Source organism: Polypterus senegalus, chromosome 16, assembly GCF_016835505.1.
Source record: "Polypterus senegalus isolate Bchr_013 chromosome 16, ASM1683550v1, whole genome shotgun sequence".
Classification (NCBI taxonomy): domain Eukaryota; kingdom Metazoa; phylum Chordata; class Cladistia; order Polypteriformes; family Polypteridae; genus Polypterus; species Polypterus senegalus.
In genome coordinates this window covers 41,839,587-41,861,186 of record NC_053169.1, presented here as the reverse complement: position 1 = coordinate 41,861,186, position 21,600 = coordinate 41,839,587, and the positions used below count along the sequence as shown (strand labels likewise).

Below are 21,600 nucleotides of genomic sequence, written 5' to 3'. Positions count from 1 at the left end.
AGGTTTATTTGTCATCTATAGGTTAACACAGGGTCAGCATACAATGAAATGTGTAGGACGAGAAAAACAAGTCACTCGGCCTACTCGGAGCTCTCGTCAGTGCAGCCAGAAGAGTAGTAGTGATGGGTCATCTTTTGGAATGACACGCACACTTATCTTTTATTAAGATGGATTTGCACGGCCCCACCTTTCCCAAATTTCCAGACCCTGAAGACATGCCAAGTTCAAGTTAATGGAGTTAAAAGCTGCACCAGTTATGTAGTTACCAGTTTTGATTAACTGCAAAATTTCTGCAGTTTAAAAAGTAGGACTTTTAGTGCACTGCTTACCTGCCATGATTCGATCAGATGCCCCCAGCCTGGTGAAAACCCGGTCAACGGGGCTCAGACGAAAACTTTCAGCAGGCACATAACAGCCGAGCTGTGCCAAGATGACAAGAAGACCGCACTGTTAAACAAGAGCAGAAAAGAATGAGGACAGGAAGATGCACAGTCGCATAGTCAGACAATTTGGTTCCCCTTAACAGACCCTCTACCCCCAGGCTGGTTTCATTTCCTTCCCAGCATCTGTTTAGCAAGCGAGAGTCAATGCTGTATTCTTACAAACCACACTCAAACGAAGCGGGTCCTCCAACCTTTTGTTAAGTCGGGCCACACAGAAGCTCAAAAACCACAAGATTCAGTTTTGATAAGGGCGCATAACCTGCTACGGGCTGATAAGGTTTGAATTCAGTCAACTGGCTCAGTGGAAGTTGTGTTTTCTCGCCTGTGTGTGGTGCTGGGCGACGAGGAAACCCAGGAGAATGAAACGTGCAGGGAGTACATGGCAGAGCAGATTCACTTCATGTCTCCACATACATGAAGAAGAAGTTCCCGACTGTTTCAAGACAGGCATCTATGCAGGAGCGCACGGGCGCACACACACACACACACACACCCCACTGGCTTAAATAAATCCCCTAAAATTACCCCCCTTTCCCCAGGGCCACTGCTTACCTGCCTCATGAGTGTCGACTTGCCTCCCATATTGGGTCCTGTCACAAGCACACAAGATGCCTGCTCTTCCTCTTTCTCACACTCATCATCTCCTCTACAGCCAATGAAAATGTCATTGGGAATGAAGTCATCCCCAAAGAAGGTTTTCGTGATGCACGGGTGACGCGAGCCTCGTAGCTCAAGGAATGGCAGCGCTCCGTCTTCTGGCAGGACTACCTCTGGGCGGCACATTGGGCCGTCGCCTCCCTGGCTGTAGCTGGCAAGGCAGAGGAGCACATCTGTAAAAGGACAGAAAGGCGTTAAAAAGAAATCCAAGGAAGCATTTTAAAAGGAACGACTAAAATACAATGCAAATGTAATCTACAGAGCTGAATGAATGTGCACTTGGCGCAAAAGTTGTCGGAGATGGAGGTGTGGATTTGCAGTTTGCACCATTTGTTTAAGGGAGGACCACAAGCTGCGCTTACTCTAGAAATGTGTTGCCCCATATACCAGCGCCTCTCTTATTAGGGAAGTGCTCCACAAGCATTTTTTGGGGGGGGATTTGGCACAAGTCAAGACATTTGCTCCCCCACAGTGGGCTTAGCCAGCAAAACTTTGGTTTGAGGAAAAACGTTTCCCACCTGGGGATTTTATTTAGTGGTTGCAGCTGCACGTTATCCTACCTTGGATGGCACCACATAGCTCTGCTAGTATAGAGTAAAAAACAAAAGATGCCACTCTTCACTGAACTGGAAATCCATCACCTTTACATGATGGGCCGGAGTGCTAATCCACCACAGGGCCCCCTCACCCAAACTGGACCAGTCTGGAGTCCCCAGTTAACCTAAGCAATAAACCAGAGGTGTGGGAGACATGGAGAGAACGGGCAGGTCCCACACGGAGGATAGCATTTCAACTCAGGATGCCGTCGGCAGACAGAGGGTAACACTACCCCCTGACCTCAACGTCATTAAGACAGTTAACCCTCTTCTTAGGGTGCATTGTCTTCATAATAATCACCCATTCCTTTCTCAATATTCGAGCATGTGAAGAAGACTTTTTTTTTTTCTCGTTAGATTTGCTTTGTTTTGTTTACATGCACACTCAAACCCAGGGCTGTGGAGTCGGAGTCGGCAAAAAGTTAACCGACTCCGACTCCTACTAAATTTAAATGGGAATTAAAAAAGTAAGTTGAAATGTCCCAATTCACAAACAGTCATAATGAACTACTTCTCTGCTGTAAGAATAAAGCCCAATGCATGCAGTGCATAATGTTACCACAAAACGAACATGTCAAGTAACCATGAAGCATGCTTTTCATTGACTGTATGCGTCGCTATATGGGATGTAATGCACAGGTAAGGTGCGGCACCGCTTTCCATTGTGTGTCGTGTTCCACTGTTACAGGGAACTGTGAACCTAGCCTAAAGCCCCCCATACATTTACAGATGCACTGCCAATTTTTCAGCCGTTCAACGAGTCATCACGCGTCAAACGCTTGAAAAATCATCTGGTGTGTTCTCAGCTCCGTCGGCTTCCCTTTGCTATGCGCTAGTGAAGGAGCCGAGAACACCGATCTCCCTACCTGTCTCCAGCAGAGGCTCGTTCTGCTGATCAGCTGGCCGGTGAGTGACACAATGCATTAAACATCCGGCTGGCTGACAGAGGAGACAGCCACTGCAGCAGACAGAGGCATCACGTTACTTTGGATGGGGCGGTGGTGAGATTTTCGGCAAGCTGGATCTGCCCGTCCATGTGGACACCCGCAATCTGCGGCCGCCAATCAATTGTGTTTGTCTTTAATCTGGCATTATAGTAGAGTGTTGGCTTCCTAGCCAGAAGTTCTGTGTTGAAATGACATGTATGTTGCCTTCCTTTCCTTCAATGGATGTAGAAAATACATTAGCATAGTATATGCATGCAGAGGAGTCGGAAGATTTAGAAACTGAGGAGTCAGAGTCGGAGCATTTATCTACCGGCTCCACAGCCCTGCTCAAACCACGTGTCTCTATAAACTGGCGACTTTTTAGCTTAAACGGCTCAGACATGTGCCAATTAGCTTTGTTTCAAGAGCAAATCCACACTCTACCCCTTTGTGTTATTTCTTACTGGCCAACGCAGACATTCACTGTCAATCCTTACGTGTCCTTCCACCAATAATGTTGTGCCCATTTTGGTACTTATTTCTACCTTCAGTGTAAATCTGCCATTTGATTCCTGTTCTAGGGTCAAGTTGGAAGGTGCAACATAAAGCCAAAGTGACTTTCAGTCCTACTTGGGCTGCTCACTAGGGCAGTGAACGGCGTACAGCGCGTAAATCCTGTGAAGAGCTCTGCTTGCAGGTTGTGTTGGGTACAGGGGGCACCCAACAAGCTTTGATCACTTAATGACACAAGACCCCGAGCAAGTCGGGTTACCTTACCTGTCTGTAGCACTGCAAACGTCACACCCAAACACCCGGTATCTGTATTCAAACCTGACCATACAGTATGTAGAGTAATAATAATAAGTTACATTTATTGAGCGCCTTTCACAAACGCAAGGTCGCTTTACATACTGAATAAAAAAAATTACAGATGACAAAAGTTCATAGAAGAGGAATGTTTTCATTTGAGATTTAAAACTGCAGAAAGAGGAGCAAACTCGGAGAGACTGGGGAAGAGAGTTCCAGAGTAGAGGGGCTATAGCACTGGAGGACCCGCCTGCCCAGGGTGCAGAGTCTGGTGCGTGGGACAGTAAGGAGATGACAGCTCGAGGACCAGAGAGCGCACCAAGGAGTGTAAGGAGCTGGGAGCTAAGTGAGGTAGAGGAGGCAAGGTTATGTAGGCTTTGAGGCGAGAAGCAGAATCTTCAATTTAATCCTTGATGGAACCAGTAACCAGTGAAGCTGGGAAAGAACAGGAGAGATGTGAGCAAAACGCTTTGTGTGGGTCAGGACTCTGGCTGAGGAGTTCTGAATGTACTGTAGCTTGTGTGTAGATTTTGCAGGGAGGCCAATGAAGAGGGAATTACAGTAATCAATACGAGACATTATGATCAATGAACCCGAGTTTCAGCATCAATAAAGGACAGAAATGGACGGAGGCAGGCAATGTGACGCAGATGATAGAATGAAATTTTGGAAAGAGACCTAATGATAAAGATAAGTGATGAATCAAACAAAACACCAAGATTTCGGACAACAGGAGCAGGTTTGACAAGTGGACCATCAACAGAAATTGGATGCCTTAGAAAGTTGGGATTTTGGGCCTACCAGTAACACTTCAGTTTTATTGGCATGGAGTTTGAGAAAGTTATTTTCCATCCATAGCTTAAGATCAGTGATGCAGTCAGTGAGTGTGCTGGGAGGTGAATCTGTCCTAAGATATAACAGCCGCTCCATGGTCTTCATCACATGTGATGTCAGAGCGACAGGCCGGAAGTCATTCAGCTCACTAGGACATGATACCTTTGGGACTGGGGTGATGCAAGATGTTTGCCAAAGCCTCAGGACTCTCCCGTTCCAAGCTCAGGTTGAGGATGCGCTGTAGAGGACTCCCCACAGGTCCGCCACACGCTCGACCCTCTGCAGTTCGCATACCAGGAGAAGGTGGGAGCGGAGGATGCCATCATCTGTATGCTACACCGATCAATCTCCCACTTGGACAGAGGCAGTGGTGCTGTAAGAATTATGTTTTTGGACTTCAACACCATCCAACCTCTGTTCCTTAGTGACAAGCTGACAGAGATGGGAGTATACCTGGTGGCATGGATCGTGGACTACCTTACAGACAGACCTCAGTGAATTTCCCCTTGGGATTAATAAAGTATCAATCTATCTATCTATCAGTATGTGCGTCTCGGGAACTGGAGGTCTGACATTGTGGTAAGCAACACGGTAGCGCCGCAGGGGACTGTACTTTCTCCGGTCCTGTTCAGCCTATATACATCGGACTTCCAATTCAACTCGGAGACCTGTCACGTGCAAAAGTTCGCTGACGACACTGCTATTGTGGGCTGCATCAGGAGTGGGCAGGAGGAGGAGTACAGGAACCTAATCACGGATTTTGTTAAATGGTGCACCTCAAACCACCTACACCTGAACACCAGCAAAACCAAGGAGCTGGTGGTGGATTTTAGGAGGCCCAGGCCCCTCATGGAACCCGTGATCATCAGAGGAGACTGTGTGCAGAGGGTGCAGACCTATAAATACCTGGGAGTGCAGCTGGATGACAAATTGGACTGGACTGCCAATACGGACGCTCTGTGTAAGAAAGGTCAGAGCCGACTATACTTTCTTAGAAGGTTGGCGTCCTTCAAAATCTGCAATAAGATGCTGCAGCTGTTCTACCAGACGGTTGTGGCGAGTGCCTTCTTCTACGCGGTGGTGTGCTGGGGAGGCAGCATAATGAAGAAGGACGCCTCACGCCTGGACAAACTGGTGAGGAAGGCAGGCTCTATTGTAGGCACGGAGCTGGAGAGTTTGACATCCGTGGCAGAGTGACGGGCGCTAAGCAGACTTCTGTCAATCATGGAGAATCAACTTCATCCACAGAACAGGATCATCTCCAGACAGAAGAGCAGCTTTAGAGACAGACTGCTGTCACCATCCTACTCCACTGACAGACTGAGGAGATCGTTCCTCCCCCACACTATGCGACTTTTCAATTACACCCGGGGGAGTAAATGCTAACATTACTCAAAGTTATTGTCTGTTATACCTGCATTTTTATCACTCTTTAATATCATACTAGGCTGATCCGCCTTTTAAGGCAACCGACTTTTAAGTTGACCACTTCTTAAGGCAATTCAATATGTTGATCAATTTGGTATTTTATACAAACTCATTAATTTGGTTATATTGCATTTTAGCGGTATTACTTTAATACTCGTAGTTTCTGTTATTTTTGTGATGAAATTTAAACTTTTTTTCTATATTGAGGTCGCCCTTTTGAACCCCCCTGATATTTACTATGCGGTGAGGCATTTGTACTCCATCAACATTAATTATTTCCAGAGACATCATTTTGTCTAAAAATTATGCACACAAAAGCAAGGGAACGATGGGAGTACCAGAACTCTGCTCACATCATGTCGCTTCGTACCGCAAGCTGCAAGTAGTAAGTCTGTGATAAGCGGAATACCGCTACGCTTTCCACTCACAGGACGGAAGGACAATCCCGACCACTTTTATATAGTAAGAAAGAAGAAGATGATATCGCACAGTCTGGAGTAGAAAATCATCTTTTACCTGGAAAAACGAAACTACAAATCCCATCGTGCATTGCAAAATGGAGGGGGCGTGTGTGAAACTCGTCGCCTGCGTAGCACTCACGGGACGGAAGGACAATCCCTACCGCTTTTATATAGAAGGATTGTTTTTTATCAGTATGTTGCTGCTGCAGTATGTGAATTTCCCCTTGGGATTAATAAAGTATCTAACTAACAGTGGAAGTTAAGGCCATGTCTACAAATAATCTGACCCAAAAGGAAGAGTACTGGATAACAAGTCCCTCAGGTCATATTATTTGTTTTCGATCCTTTATCATCACCATTCTTAGCACATTGTGTGGATTTTCTCTCTCTTATTTTTTGTAAATTATTTTCTTATTGCCTTGTTTCACTGTTACCATTGCTCACATGAATGTTGAAACTTTAACAGCTTAACAAATCTTTTCTGCGTTATGGTACGTCATCATCGTGAGCCTCTCAGTGTTCATGGTGTTAACTGCAAGAGGAGGAATTGTACCAGCAGAGTTTGAGCACTAATATGTCTTCCATTTTAAACACTTCAACTTGTTAATAATAAACATTAACAGATAAAGTAGCCCTTTGTGGCGGTTCATGCAAAGTGGCGCATCGTGAGTCACAACGCAGACACGTTGGAGGTTAACCAGGTTCAAAGCTAGAGTGTAGCATAGAACTTCGGTTACAATGGATTAATTTAAAAGTCACATGCCATCACATTCACTTTCTTCCCTCTCTCATACTGCTTGTTCGCCTTCATTTTTGTGTTGAGATCAATTGCCTTTTTTCCCCTGTAACCGTAAGACAAGATGTAACAGAGCGTCGTCAAAACCACTGCAGGTAATAAACCCTGAGTTTGAGATGAATGAGTCACGGCACGCAAAGCTGGAATGGCCAAACTTGTTGTTTGCCTGTCAGACACTTTAGCGGTCACAAGTCGACATGTATTGGTAAACAAGGGTGCTTGGGATTTGACTTTCATACGGCCGGATAAAGACCCTTCTTGACATATGCAGTGTTGCCCCTTCTCTAAAATGAGACAAAGGAGAATTCTGGTGTTGTATTCTTGACTTGTAAAGATTGCTCATGTGGTTTTAAAAAAAAAAAAAAAACGGAAAAAAAAAAAAAAGCCCAGAATAATCAGCAGGTGTTCGTTACTACTGCGGTGGGCTGGCGCGCTGCCCAGGGTTTGTTTCCTGCCTTGTGCCCTGTGTTGGCTGGGATTGGCTCCAGCAGACCCCCCGTGACCCTGTAGTTAGGATTAAGCAGGTTGGATAATGGATGGATGTTTGTTACCAGTTCACTGCCAGCAGTTCATTTCACTTGCTATTCGATTTGGTTCAACTTCATGTAAAGGTACAGCAGTCATTTCTTGCTTCACTATATTGTCTTTAGCACTTACCAGTTAAGAGTAGTAGTTGTACTTGGCTTGCACGTGTCCATTTTGGGGCACTCAGATAAAGGTTATAGTCTTCAGTCTTTTACAATGCCTACGTGCACAATGGACCTGTGACTCTAAAGTGGAATGAGTGCATTTGGTCAAATAGTAAGATGGAGGGTACAGCCTCCCTAAACCTGTACGATAGTAAACAAGGTTCTTTATATTCATATTTCTACATAAAAAGCACAGATGGAACCAAATCTTATTAGACTATTAAAAAAAAAAAAAGGACCTCTGCTAACCGACACCTCAAACGGTCCCCAACGGACCCTTCAGTGGGCTTATAAAATAAATATCTATTAAAAGCTCCATGAATTATGAAAACTGTGCCTCTCTCATTCACCCACTTTTTCCAAATGAGTGTGAATATCAACCCATAAATGGCATGCCAGGCCATCACTGGGCACATTCATGTACACACCCACACTGGGTCAATGTAGAGGAGACAGTCGACCCGTCCTGCATGTCTGATTGATATGAAAGCGAGAATGAGCAAACTCCACACACTGACTGGGCCTCACTCAGAATGAAGCTGCCTAAAACTGTGTAGCAGCAGCACCAAATACTGCTGCATTACAGAAAAACTTCAGACGAGCTCTTCAAAATTCAGATGTCGTCTAGTGGAAAGCATCAGAGAAGATGTTACTAGAAGGTAGCTATTTTAGGTAAGGAAGTCAGAGGTTTTGAGGCACAGCAGATCTACTTACTACTCATGGCAGTAGAGACTGGTGATGGGTGGCACATACAAGTAAGAATTTTACTGTACCCTGTTCTTGGGATAACAATGACCATATGACTCTATAAACCATTCTGCCCTCTTTTTGAGATGGTGAACTATAATAAAAATAAAATACGGAGTCTTAACCATTTTAAAACACTAGGGGGCTTCACCCCCTGCTCGTTTCGCTCACCAACCCCCGGGCGGGTGCTACGCGCTAGCGTCTTTGCGGTTCTGCCACTCGCGTATGGGGATGTACAATTTAAACAGATTGTTATTTTCATGGGAATTGTTACATTTTCATTGTTTGCCTTTGAAATTAACATTCAAATACTTTTTAAACTTACACTTTTACTGTAAAACTTCAGTAACAACAATATTTGGAATTAATCAATATCACATTGAATTTTGATTCTGTGTTTGGACTTGCATCGTGACAACGCAACGTATAACTGCCCGTGAGTGAATTTCATTTCTTTCTCTCTAATAAATAAACCGACTGTTTCAAATGTTTGGCTCTGAGGATTTGTTAACTGTCTTTGCCAAAGCTATTCTAACAGTAAACTGCTAACGTTTTAATACAAATGGCATATCAAGATCTCCTTTGGTACCTAATGTTACCCCTTGAAGATGTACTACATTACTTTACTTTTCTTGGATACATCCTTCTTTCAACAGAAATTTGGACGGTGTTAACGGTTGTAGATATTGTAAGTTTTCATCTTCTGCATGATCACCACCAACTGTTTCAGCATAGTCTATTGATACACATTTAACCAATTTGCTGTGTAACCAATCAAAAGTTTTCATGTTAATTTGTTTAACTTCATCGATTTTCGGTGCTAGGATTGCCTGTGTACTCATTTCTTCAGAATTTAATTCTTCAATAAGATTTCGACATGACAAGTCTTGTTTTATTGGGAACTTAAAGTGAGGAAAATGTAAAAATATATAAGAGCTGAGAGCGCAGGAACTGTGCCTGACAAAAGCATTCACACAAATGAGAGGACCGTGTGCGTGGTTGAAAGATGGTTGAGAGGAGGGCGGGACTTGGAGAAAATCTCCAGGCAAAAGTCTCGTCTCAACATTTTCTTGTATAATAGAAATGCTTTCATCATAGTTTAAATTTGACTAATGACAAATTGAAGTCCCTCAATTATGTAATCAAACCACCTCAAAATTCTTTTCACTTTAAGATCAATAGTGCCCAGCTTAATTACTTGAATACTTACCTAAGACAGCTACACACTCGACAGCCATCTGCCATTCCTTATAGTTCTTATCAAAGTTGTAAAAGAGCCTCCTCATGCAGTCCTTCAAAGCCCCATCTCTGCGTTCCTCTGAACTCACCAGGTTCCCAAAAAGCCGCTCTATCTCTTTTGTCCAGTAGCGTTTATAGCCCTTTTTTGTGGACTTCACCTCATATTCCTCTGGGACGTGTCTCTCTGTGACGCTTTCTGGGATCTCCATCTGGTAACGATTTTTGCCAGTGCCCCAGTAAACAACAGATTTGCAGCCAAGCCGCTTGCGCTGCTTTTCCAGGTAATCCTGAAGACAGCCCTCTGTGTTTTTGATGTCAGCAAGGGCTTGGTCATATTCTGGGTCAAAGCCTGCTTTGGGGGTTATAACTCCAGTATTTCTGGCTTTCTGGTGGTCAAAGGCAGTATCCCACCTCTTAAGCTCAGATGACAAACTTGGAAAGAGGCCTTCCTCAGTCTCTTCTCTGAGGCTGACAATCTGCTTCAGTAACACTGATCTGAAGCCATCCAGAGCTGGAGTGATGATACTGATGATTGTCTGCATGACTTTGAACCCTTCAAAGGCAGACAAGAAATCTGCAATCTTCCTTTTGCTGTAGGTAGTCTCCTCATAGAGGACAGCTTGACTATCTGGATGGTCCTTGCTCTTTAGAGGGGAGCCAATGCTGTGGATCTTACTGAGAAGTCTCTCGAGGTCTGGCAGCTTCTTCAGAAGCTCCCTAATCTCACTCATCTTGTCTGGCACAGCCATCAGATCTTCCACCGCATTCAGACGATCACCAATAGAAAATGTGTTGCATAACGGAGCACAAAGCCACTGTTTAAGGAGCCGCTTGCCAAAAGGTGTGCAACAGCTGTCCAACTTCTCCAGCAAAGTGCCTTCCATGGTCCCAGTGGTTACATTCTGCAGAATCTCCAGATTGCTTAACGTTACACCATCCAGCACCATGCGCTGACGAGTCTTAGCAAAGAAGCTCATAGAAGTCTGACTTTTATCCATCTCCACATCAACAGGAATATACTCTTCAAAGTTAGCCATCGATAACAATTCTTGGTCAACAAGACATTTTTTCAGGTAAAACACACAAGCCCCCATTGCAGACAATGCCAGCTCATAGCCCTCCTTTGGAGTGAGGCCTAAGGTGTCACTCTCAGAGACCATGCCTTTGAGTGTTGGAGGCAACCCACCTTCACACTTGCCATTAACTTTGGTGCTCTCTTTAAAGTAGTCTTCTTCTGCCAGTACTTTTAGCGTTTTTGAAGCCTCCCAAAACTGCGAGCCTGGACTCAGACCCTCTTGAATAACAGAAGCCAAGCAGCCCTTTAGTAATTTGCGGGTCTCTGTCGACAAGTTGTTCTTTTCAAAAAGCAGCTCAGCTGGTGGGTAGTGTGCAACGAGAGTCCTAAATCTTGAGCAATGTCGGTCATCTTCAAACTGACCAATGTAGAACTTACCAACAGATGTATCCACATAGCAAACTCCATAGGTACGCTGGCAGCCAGAGGACTCCTCATCGGCTTTCTCCTTAACACACAATAGGTATTTGCTGTGACTCTCTGATGGAGCACCATCTAGAACGCTGTAGGTCTGCGTACCTTTGGTAATCACACGACACACATCCCGCCGCACAACTTTGTCAAACTTGGTCGGACGTGCCATTGTTTTACATCGAGCTTCCATCATTTCTGGAGTCTCAAGCTGTTCTACCCTTGCAACTTTGTAGCTCTTCTGAACCAAAACATCAGAGAAACGTCCAAATCCAATCTCTGGAAATCCAGAATGTGCCCAGGAGCCCTTCATAAACATGAGCCCCATCTCATTCACACCGGTCACAGCATCCATGTGATACAGTTCATAGAATTTGCCAACTTTATAGAAGATAATAGTGTCAAACATTTCAGACTTCAGCTGCCACCATCTCCGCATGCCTGGGGTGCATTTGTTCAGGAAGTCCTCAGGAACATACAGGGTTGTGGGGTCAAAATCTGGGTCAGAGGACTTCCTTCTTTTGGAGTCTTTTCTCCTCTCTTCCTGCAGCCATTCTAGCTTCTCATGATCCCAGACAGTTGCACCGCTGCTACCGGATGTGCCAGTGCTGGCTTGACTTTCAAAGCTTTCTGGAGCAGAGAAGGCAGAAAGTTTAGACTTGGTGTTTGCTGCTATTACAGGAGACCTTTTAGGAGTCTGCAAAGGACTACTGCCCACCAAAGGGGTGTCTTTAACAGTTTTCTTTGCAGGTTTTGATTTGTGTTTAACTGGTTTTATAGGGCTCTCTGGATCTGTCTCAGGTTCAGTTTCTGGCTCACTGACCTCCTCTTCGCCACTACTGCACTCTTCACTGCTCACTTCAGCCTCATCTGGCTTAAATTCATCATCTGTATTTTCCTGGTCACTATCCGATTCTACAATAATCCGTCTCCGTTTTGCTTTTTGTTGACCACTAGAAGTGAGCCTTGTTTTCCGCTTATTAGGCTTAAGTGCTTCCTCTTTTTCTTCTTCGCTATGTTCGGACTGCTCATCAACCTACAAGTATAAAATAAAACTTCCTTCATTACAAGAACTTACAGACAAAACATTCTTTGTTAAATTCCAGATAACAAAATGTTTTCTATGTGGCAAGACAATTAGTGGAACATAAAATTCAAACTCAATACAGTATTTCACCATAACAGATTTCAGTGTGTGATAAGGTTGTGCAGTATACCGCTACTAGAAAAGTATAACAATACGGTGTCAGTATTTCTGGATTTTTAGTACCAGATGTAAATCTCAGATTTTCTCTCAAACTGAGGAACCGAAAAGCAGGTATCAACACCAAAGTCACATTTTTAGTACTGATCCAACACTAGTGTGTAACTACTAGTCCAGTTTTCTTTCTTATTTTGATCTGATCCAAACATTTCAATGCTGTATCAAGTCCATATTTCAAAATAATTGTTAAGTATATAAAGTATTCAGTGGCTTCAAGCATCATTCTACCAATTTCTACTACAGTACACAACTGAGAAATATGCCTATAAATCACACTTTGTGTGTGTAAGGGGTGGACATGTGAATACAAATAAAGATGTGCACCTGAAAACACAAGCTCCAAACTCCCTACAGTGGTACCTTGTGATACGTTTAATTCGTCCCGTGACCGAGCTTGTAAGTCAAAATGCTCGTATCTCAAATCAATTTTCCCAATTGAAATTAATTGAAATGAGATTAAATTCATGCCAGCCTGCAAAAAACCACCCCAATTTTTTGTTAAATGTTTTTAACATAAGAAAAATGTATTTATAATGAACAAATATTGTATACAAACAAAATAAAACCTAATCCATAACAGAATCTAAAGAAATAAACAGATGTTGGTGAAGCGGATTAGAGTATTGTAATTTTTGTTTAACTTGATTTTCTTCTTCACTAGTTTTTTTCTTTTTTGCCACGCTTTCGTCACTTTCATTCGCAGGGCGTTTCAATAGCTTTGTTTCTTCCTCCCCTTCAGAATGTTTCTGAAATGAGTTAGGCAAGTGTCATTAAATAGCGCCGCTGCAAGACCAATTGCAACTTTTTCAGGGTGCTTCTTTCCAATAAAGTCCGAAACTTTTTCCCACATTGCCAAAACTTCCTTTATCTCACTTGAAGAAATAACCTCCTCTGCCTCTGGCTCTTCTGCGATACCTATCTCCTGCAGAACCTTTGTATGCTGCTGCGTCGGTAGTTCAGTCAATACCCTAAATACAAGTTTCATTTAAGTTATGTAGAATGCCCAGAGGGGACTGGGTGGTCTCATGGTCTGGAATCCCTGCAGATTTTATTTTTTTCTCCAGCCTCTGGAGTTTTTTTTTTTTTGTTTTTTCTGTCCACCCTGGCCATTGGACCTTACTCTTATTCTATGTTAATTAATGTTGGCTTATTTTATTTTCTTACTGTGTCTTTAATTCTTCTATTTATTATGTAAAGCACTTTGAGCTACATTTTTTGTATGAAAAATGTGCTATATAAATAAATGTTGTTGTTGTCAACTCCTCAGTCGTCAGTTCCTCGGAATGTGCGTCAACAAGCTCTTTGATGGCTCGTATTTCAAATTTTGGCTCGTAACTCATAAAAATTGACCTAGTGACAGCTTTTATCTTAAAAAACTTGTATGTTGGGACACTCATATCTCAAGGTACCACTGTATAATGTAGTTGACTTCTGGTTTGCAACCATAAGCTTCTTTACAATTGATATCAAGTTTTATGGGACTCAAGATGCCCTCAACAGTCACCCAAATTACCCAAAATGAAAGTGTCTTTCTTATGAACAGTACCTCTTAACAGTATACATGTACAGTGATGTAAAACTGTTCTCACAAAATTGGGAAGCTTACAAATGCAAACTATTTGGTCTTACATTAAACCCTTGGGTCATGTTCATGGCAGTAACATGGCAAACTAAACACAACAAGCCTAGAGACAAGGCACTAAGGGTGCAGCCCCTTAAACACAGTAAACCAAACTGCCCCTAATTCAATTAAAGAAGTTACACAAGTCTCTATACCGTAATACATATTACAGATGTGGTGTACCTAATATTGACCTGAAGCACAAATAAGTGTCCTTACAAAAACAATGTGCACCTCTGCCTAAACATCTTACCATTAGGTGAAGCCAGAAAACAAACACACAACTGAAAAATGTGTTTATTTTTCAATGTACGCCAGTCAGGGGTCTCAGATAAATACTTACAAAAGTATACTGGATGGCTGAACTGATGCACTGCATGTAATATGAAGTGAGAAAAAGGAACAGAACTGAGAAAGAAAACCTATGCCTCAAGTTTGCTTTACATGATAAAGAATAACATTTGCAAACCTGCATAACCTCCAGTTCAGAGTTTGTGGTGGGGAGCAGCCTATCCCAACAGCTTTTGGTGAAATGCTGGAACCAGCCAGGGCAGCAGTACACATAGCACAGTGGTCAGTGCTGCTGAACTGCCACCAATCATAAAGTATAAAGTTTGTTTAAAACAAATGAAAAATGCTCTTGGTTATCAAGAACTGATAATTCTAGATTGCCCTAAGCAACCTGTAGCTCTCCTCTAACCCAAGACATAAAAAAAAACAATATGCCATTTTAAAAATTGACTGAACTGCATCAAGTGTTTTATTTTATGTCCGCATTACCTAGGCTAGGATGAAAAGTTTTGGGCAGCTAGCAAGAATGTGAAGAATAAGATATATAAAACATTTAATTTTGTGCAGTACCAGGCATTTTTTTTTTTTAAAAACAGGGTGAGCACAGTTACCTCCATGACCTCTTCTGGCTCATCTTCATCTTCTGACGGATCGGTGCACACAGCCAACTGTAAACGCTTTTCTTTATCATCATTCATAGCAGCATCTGCCAGAGACATTGCACGGCGAATCTCTGGCTTTCCACTGAAGAAGGTGCCTCCTGGTTTTGAGTCACTAGCAGCTGAACCTTAATACAGGAAAACAAAACGAAAAAGCACAGAAGCGGTTACGTTTTGGTTCAAACAGAGCAAAGCATTTAAAAATCTCACAATGGCCAGCAGTCTCAGAATCATATAAAAATAAAACACACGAAAAGGAAAAGTTACTGAAGTAGGAACCTGGCTGCCTTTTACTGCACATTACAGGACCTATAGTTAAGTCATGCAATGGACCTACAACTCCTCCTCAAACCGCCACCTTATCGTGGTGGGGGGGGTTTGCGTGTCCCAATGATCCTAGGAGCTCTGTTGTTTGGGGCTTATTGCCCCTGGTAGGGTCACCCAAGGCAAACTGGTCCTAGGTGAGGCACGAGACAAAGAGCAGTTCAACCAAACCTCCTATGAAGAACAAAAGCCTTGGCCGACGTTTTCCCTCGCCCAGACGCAGGTCACCGGTGTCATCGATGGCGAGCGCCTGGTGGCGGGACACAGCCTGAACAGACAACGTGGGTCCCCCTTCCCATGGGCTCACCACCTGTAGAAGAGGCCAAGGAGGTCAGGTGCAGTGCGAGTTTGGTGGTGGCCAAAGGCAGGAACCTTGGTGGTCCGATCCTCGGCTACAGAAGCTGGTTCTTGGGACGTGGAATGTCATCTATCTGAAGAGGAAGGAGCCTGAGCTAGTGCGCAAGGTCGAGAGGTTACGGCTAGATATAGTCGGTCTCACCTCAATGCACAGCTTGGACTCTGGAACCAATCTCCTTGAGAGGGGCTGGACTCTCTACCACTCTGGAGGTGCCCCCGGTGAGAGGTGTCAAGCGGGTGTGGGCATACTTAAATCACAGATTTAACGAACACCATGTTCAAGCATAGGGGTGTTCATATGTGCACTTGGCCCACTTCGATGATTGACTTTGTAGTTGTGTTGTCGGACTTGCGGCCATATGTCTTGGACACTTGGGTGAAGAGAGGGGCGGAGCTGTCCACTGATCACCACCTGGTGGCGAGTAAGCTTCGATGGTGGGGGAGGATGCCGGTCAGGCCTGATAGGCCCAAACATGTGTGAGGGTCTGCTGGGAACGTCTGGCAGAGTCCCCTATCAGAAGTAGCTTCAACTCCTACCTCCGGGAGAACTTTGACCACGTCCCGAGGGAGGTGGGGGACATTGAGTCTGAATGGGCCATGTTCCGTGCCTCTATTGTTGAGGCGGCTGACCGGAGTTGTGGCCGTAAGGTGGTGGGTGCCTGTTGTGGCGGCAATCCCCGAACCCTTTGGTGGACACCGGCGGTGAGGGATGCCATCAAGCTGAAGAAGGAGTCCTATAGGACCTTTTTGTCCTGTGGGTCTCTGGAGGCAGCCAATAGGTACCGGCAGGCATGCGGCTTTGGTGGTTGCGGAGGCAAAAACTCGGGCATGGGAGGAGTTTGGGAAGGCCATGGAGAACGACTTTCAAACGGCTTCGAGGAGATTCTGGTCCACCGTCCGGTATCTGAGGAGGGGGAAGCAGTGCAGTGTCAACACTGTATATTGTGCGGATGGTGCACTGCTAACCTCGACTCGGGACGTTGTGGGTCAGTGGTGGGGTTGGGGGGGCGGGGGGTGGTGTAGAGTACTTTGAAGACCTCCTCAATCCCACTAACATGCCTTTCAATGAGAAAGCAGAGCCTGGGGTCACAGAGGTGGTTAAAAAACTGCTTGATGGCAGGGTCCAGAGGGTGGATGAGATATGCCCAGGGTTCCTCAAGTCTCTGGATGTTGTAGGACTGTCTTGGCTGACACTCTGCAACATCGCATGGACATCGGGGACAGTGCCTCTGGATGGATAGACTGGGGTGGTGGTCCCCCTCTTTAAGAAAGGGGACCGGAGGGTGTGTTCCAACTACAGAGGGATCAAAATTCCTCAGCCTCCCTGAAAAGTCTATTTGGGGGTTCTGGAGAGGAGGGTCCATCGGATAGTTGAACCTCAGATTCAGGAGGAACAGTGTGGTTTTCGTCCTGGTCGCGGAACAGTGGACCAGCTCTACACCCTTAGCAGGGTCCTGGAAGGTGCATGGAAGTTTGCCCAACCAGTCTACATGTGTTTTGTGGACTTGGAAAAGGCAACCGGTTTCAGAGCTTGGTCCGCATTGCTGGCAGTAAGTCAAACCCGTTTCCAGTGCAAGTTGGACTCCGAAAGGTCTGCCCTTTGTCACCAATTCTGTTCATAACTTTTATGGACAGAATTTTTAGGCACAGCCAGGGTGTTGAGGGGGTCCAGTTTGGTGGACTCAGGATTGGGTCATTGCTTTTTGCAGATGATGTTGTCCTGTTTGCTTCATCAGGCCGTGATCTTCAGCTCTCTCTGAATCAGTTTGCAGCGGAGTGTGAAGCGGCATGGATGGGAATCAGCACCTCCAAATTCAAGACAATGGTCCTAAGCCAGAAAAGGGTGGGGTGCCCTCTCAGGGTTGGGAGCGAGATCCTGCCCCAAGTGGAGGAGTTCAAGTATCTCAGGGTCTTGTTCTCGAGTGAGGGAAGAATGGAGCGCGAGATAAACAGGCGGATTGGTGCGGCATCCGCAGTGATGAGGGCTCTGCATCGGTCTATCTTGTTGAAAAAGGAGCGGAGCTGTAAGGTAAAGCTCTCAATTTACCAGTCGATCTACGTTCCTACCCTCACCTACCCTACCCTAACTATGGGTAGTGACTGAAAGAATAAGATCGTGAATACAAGCGGCTGAAGTTAATTTCTGAGTCCGATGAGGTGGCTAGGGCATCTGATCAGGATGCCTCCTGGACGCCTCTCTGGCAAGGTGTTCCGGGCATGTCCAACCGAGAGAAGGCCCTGGGGAAGACCCAGGACACGCCTCGGGATTTTCCCGGAAGAGCTAGAAGAAGTGGCCGGGGAGAGGGAAGTCTGGACATCTCTGCTCAACCTGCTGCCCCCACAACCCGACCTCGGATAAGCGGAAGAGGATGGATGGATGGATGGATGAATGGACCTACAAGTTTGTGTCAAACTAAAAACATTATCACTTAAACTGCTGTACACTATGAAGAACATTACGTTGACAAAAGAGCTCTGAAACGGTCACATTATTCTAAACTGAATAGGACACTTGGTTTCATCTATCCATCCCTACAATTAAGAGACATTTTATATTAATAAAGGCTCCACCTGCCTAGATCAAAACAGATCTATGCTAAAACAACCGTAAACCAAATTATACATTGCAGAGCATCTTTTTTGAACTTCTGAACCTTTAAATACTTGAAAAAAGTAAATAAAAAAGAGAAAAATAAAACCACTGGCTATAGAAAGCTGGAGAAGGTGGAACGATGAAGAAAGTCTAACTTACCGTTGTATTGTTTAACATATTTGATGCTGACCCAGCCCCTTGTTGGAGTGTCATCAAAAAAGTGCACATGAACCCGCTGGGACTTCCCCTGACCCCTTAAGTACTCTGAAGACACAGGGTGATTGTACACCATGCAGGGCCACCATGGATGTCCTTCTAGACGTGCCCATACTAGATCACCAGGGCTGAAGGGACACGATGTACTAAAAGAAACAAGAAAGAAAATAGAAAGTGCTAGTGAATGCCAAGATTTCATACTACAGCAAAACAAAACTGCATCAAGGGACAGAAATATGTGCAGTTGTCAAGTTTACTGATGACATCGGTGGGATAGGCCTGATCTCTACTTAAAAGGGTGGAGTAGAAAGAGTTTTGATGCATCTAGCCTTAAAAGAAATATATCACACAAGAAGCACATCCATGTACTTTGCATATTGTCAGCTTGATGGTTTAATTCATATTTTTTTGTTCTTTGCAATTTCTGCAAGAACTAATTTTGAAATGCCATTTTTTAAAATCTTTTTGTTTTCTTTTTGATCAGTGTGGTGAACGGCCAGAGCTCATTCTGGGCAGCGGCAGGTGCAGTTTAGGCACTGAGCCTTTAACACATGAACCTGCATCCGTTCAATTCCCGTCTCAATGTGCAACTAGAAACAAATTTCTTGAACTGCCTGAGCAGTCAATTAGATAAAAAAACAAAAATAACCCCCACACACACACCCAGGCTTAAGTTAGCAATCAAAAAACACACACACACCACAAGAACTGAAGTCTACCACATTAATTAAGAGTACAAAGATATTTCAGAGGACAGGATGATCGCTTGCGGCAGTAGGGATGCAAAATCACAGACCATAATACCTGCAAGACCTTAAGTCACACATCCAGCTGTTGCTTTGAGGTTTATGTTGCCTATTTTTAAGATAAGTTAACAGCCCTGACCTTCCTCTACAGGTTAAATAATAAAAGGCTTATTATCTGTAGCAGGATAAATCATGCTCAAATGGAGGACTAATGAATTTGAAATTCAAGTAGCCGCAATTGACCTCAGATATACAAACTACTTTTCTTTATCAAATGTATACTTCTGCTCTGTGTGGAGTTCATTTCACTATGTCCTTTAACTGAATTCTGTAAACAAAATGTGCAAGGAGCTCCACTGCTGCAATGCAGTGGCAATATGGTTTTCTGTGATATTTAAAAACAAAAAAAAAAAAAAATAGGATAAATGTGAAAGGCACCTCATGGTGGACTTAATTCTCTAATGTGGCAGAAGATGCAAGGTAACAGTTTTTTAATACAAGAACAAACAGGTTGAGTGGATGTACTCACTTTTCACTTAGTTGAAGGTGTTTTGAGGACCCAGTGGCATGTCACAAATCCTGAAACTGGTCTATGTCCCTATACCAATAAAGCGTTTTAAAGGGATAGTCAAGAATGACATATGTGCTGTACTGCCCAAAGAACTGGATCTATTACAGTTGATCCTGCATACAGTACTTGCCTACCCAAACACCAGCAGAAGGAATTATGTGCAAATGCTATTTACAAACTATAGCTCAGCTTTTAACACAATAAACTCTGTGAACCTCACCACCACCAGGTGGTTCAAGCGAGTGGCCACACTTCATCATCCTTCATTCTCAACATAAGCTCCACAGGGCTATGTTCTGAACCCACTGTTATATTGCCTCTACAAATATGACTGTACGTGGCTAAGAAGATTATCAAGTTTGCTGATGACACAGATATGGTAGGCCTTATCTCTAACAATGAACATGCTCACCTGGAATACGTGAAGAGTCTATCACACTAGTGTCAGGACAATAGTCTTCTTCTGAATGTGGACAACACAAAAGTGTTGATTGTGGACTTTCGGATAAAACAGTAGTGGCACTGCCAACCATCCCCTCAAAACAAACAGCATTCGGTTGTAGAAGGCAGACAGTTTCAGATGACGTGGTGCCCCCATCCCTGAGGACCTGACACATCAGCCTTTTGGTGAAGAACTACAGAGCCTCTGGAATTTTAGGCTGTTCTTAAAGATACTAAGAAACTTCATGTCCACCATCGAAAGTAACCTAACAGCATGTATTACTGCCTGGTTTGCAAACAATACCCAGCAAGAGAGTGGACTGAACAGCTCAGCACTTTGGTGTGCACTCTCTACGTTCCAAGACATCCATAGCAGGCGATGTCAGACCAGCACAAAGAAAATGATCAGAGATGCCAGTAATTACAAGAATGGTGACTTCCCTGCGCCATAGTGAGGGAAAACACGACCACTGCCTACAGTCCAGATCTGAGAAACCAAGGAGGAACTTCAGTCCACAGTCCATCTGTATCCTAAATGAGGATGGTGCCTAGAGATGCATGATATCCGGTTTATATTTTTTTTTTATATTAATACAACGCACACTACTGCTGTCATTACACATATGTACTGATTTTTATTGATATACAGAGATGTGCATTAATTGTTTATTGTTATTCTACAAGTATATTCATCTAAAGCACAGTCTTGACATTTAGCAACTAAGCTTTTCACTGCATATTGTACTGTGTGTTTAATTGTATGTGAAAAACAATATTTTATTTGGTCGTGTTCACAGTTTGAAACTCCTAGCTGGGCATGTACAGTAGAGCATACAGAGCAGGCAGAACAGTCAGTATTATATTGACAGACATGAGCTCCAAGTCAGTTCATGCAGGTGGTAATACTGCACAAAGTAAAAATACTTAAGAGAATCAGTCAATCACATAAAGGACAAGGAAGCCAATGATTTTTTGAATCCAGGTGCACACAAAAACAAAACTACTGTTCAATAAATCTTTCCATGTTACACGTTTTAAAAATAAAAATAAAGTAGGTCTAAATGGCAGAAGCTAAAAGCATCCACTTCAAAGTGGACTGACTACTTGGCGAGCATAATCCATGGACAAAATTAGTCTGTTGGGAAGAATATGACAATGCCCAGAGGGGACTGGGCGGTCTCATGGTCTGGAATCCCTACAGATTTTATTTTTTCTCCAGCCGTCTGGAGTTTTTTTTTGTTTTTTCTGTCCCCCCTGGCCATTGAGCCTTACTCTTATTCGATGTTAATTAATGTTGATTTATTTTGTTTTATAATTGTGTCTTTTATTTTTCTATTCTTTAATATGTAAAGCACTTTGAGCTACTGTTTGTATGAAAATGTGCTATATAAATAAATGTTGTTGTTGA

At 43.8% G+C, this 21,600-nt stretch overlaps 1 protein-coding gene across 1 annotated transcript in view; it reads right to left on the bottom strand.

Moving 5' to 3' along the window:
* The window catches only part of msh6 (mutS homolog 6 (E. coli)), a 29,236-nt gene that overhangs the window by 6,367 nt on the left and 1,269 nt on the right, over positions 1–21,600 (bottom strand). Inside the window, exons 2-6 of the mRNA XM_039738293.1 lie at positions 18,378–18,580; positions 14,897–15,072; positions 9,595–12,145; positions 996–1,273; positions 330–447 (exon numbers count right to left, since the gene is read on the bottom strand). Of these exons, the coding sequence (XP_039594227.1) occupies positions 330–447; positions 996–1,273; positions 9,595–12,145; positions 14,897–15,072; positions 18,378–18,580 (3,326 nt within the window). The remainder of the gene's footprint in view (positions 1–329; positions 448–995; positions 1,274–9,594; positions 12,146–14,896; positions 15,073–18,377; positions 18,581–21,600) is intronic.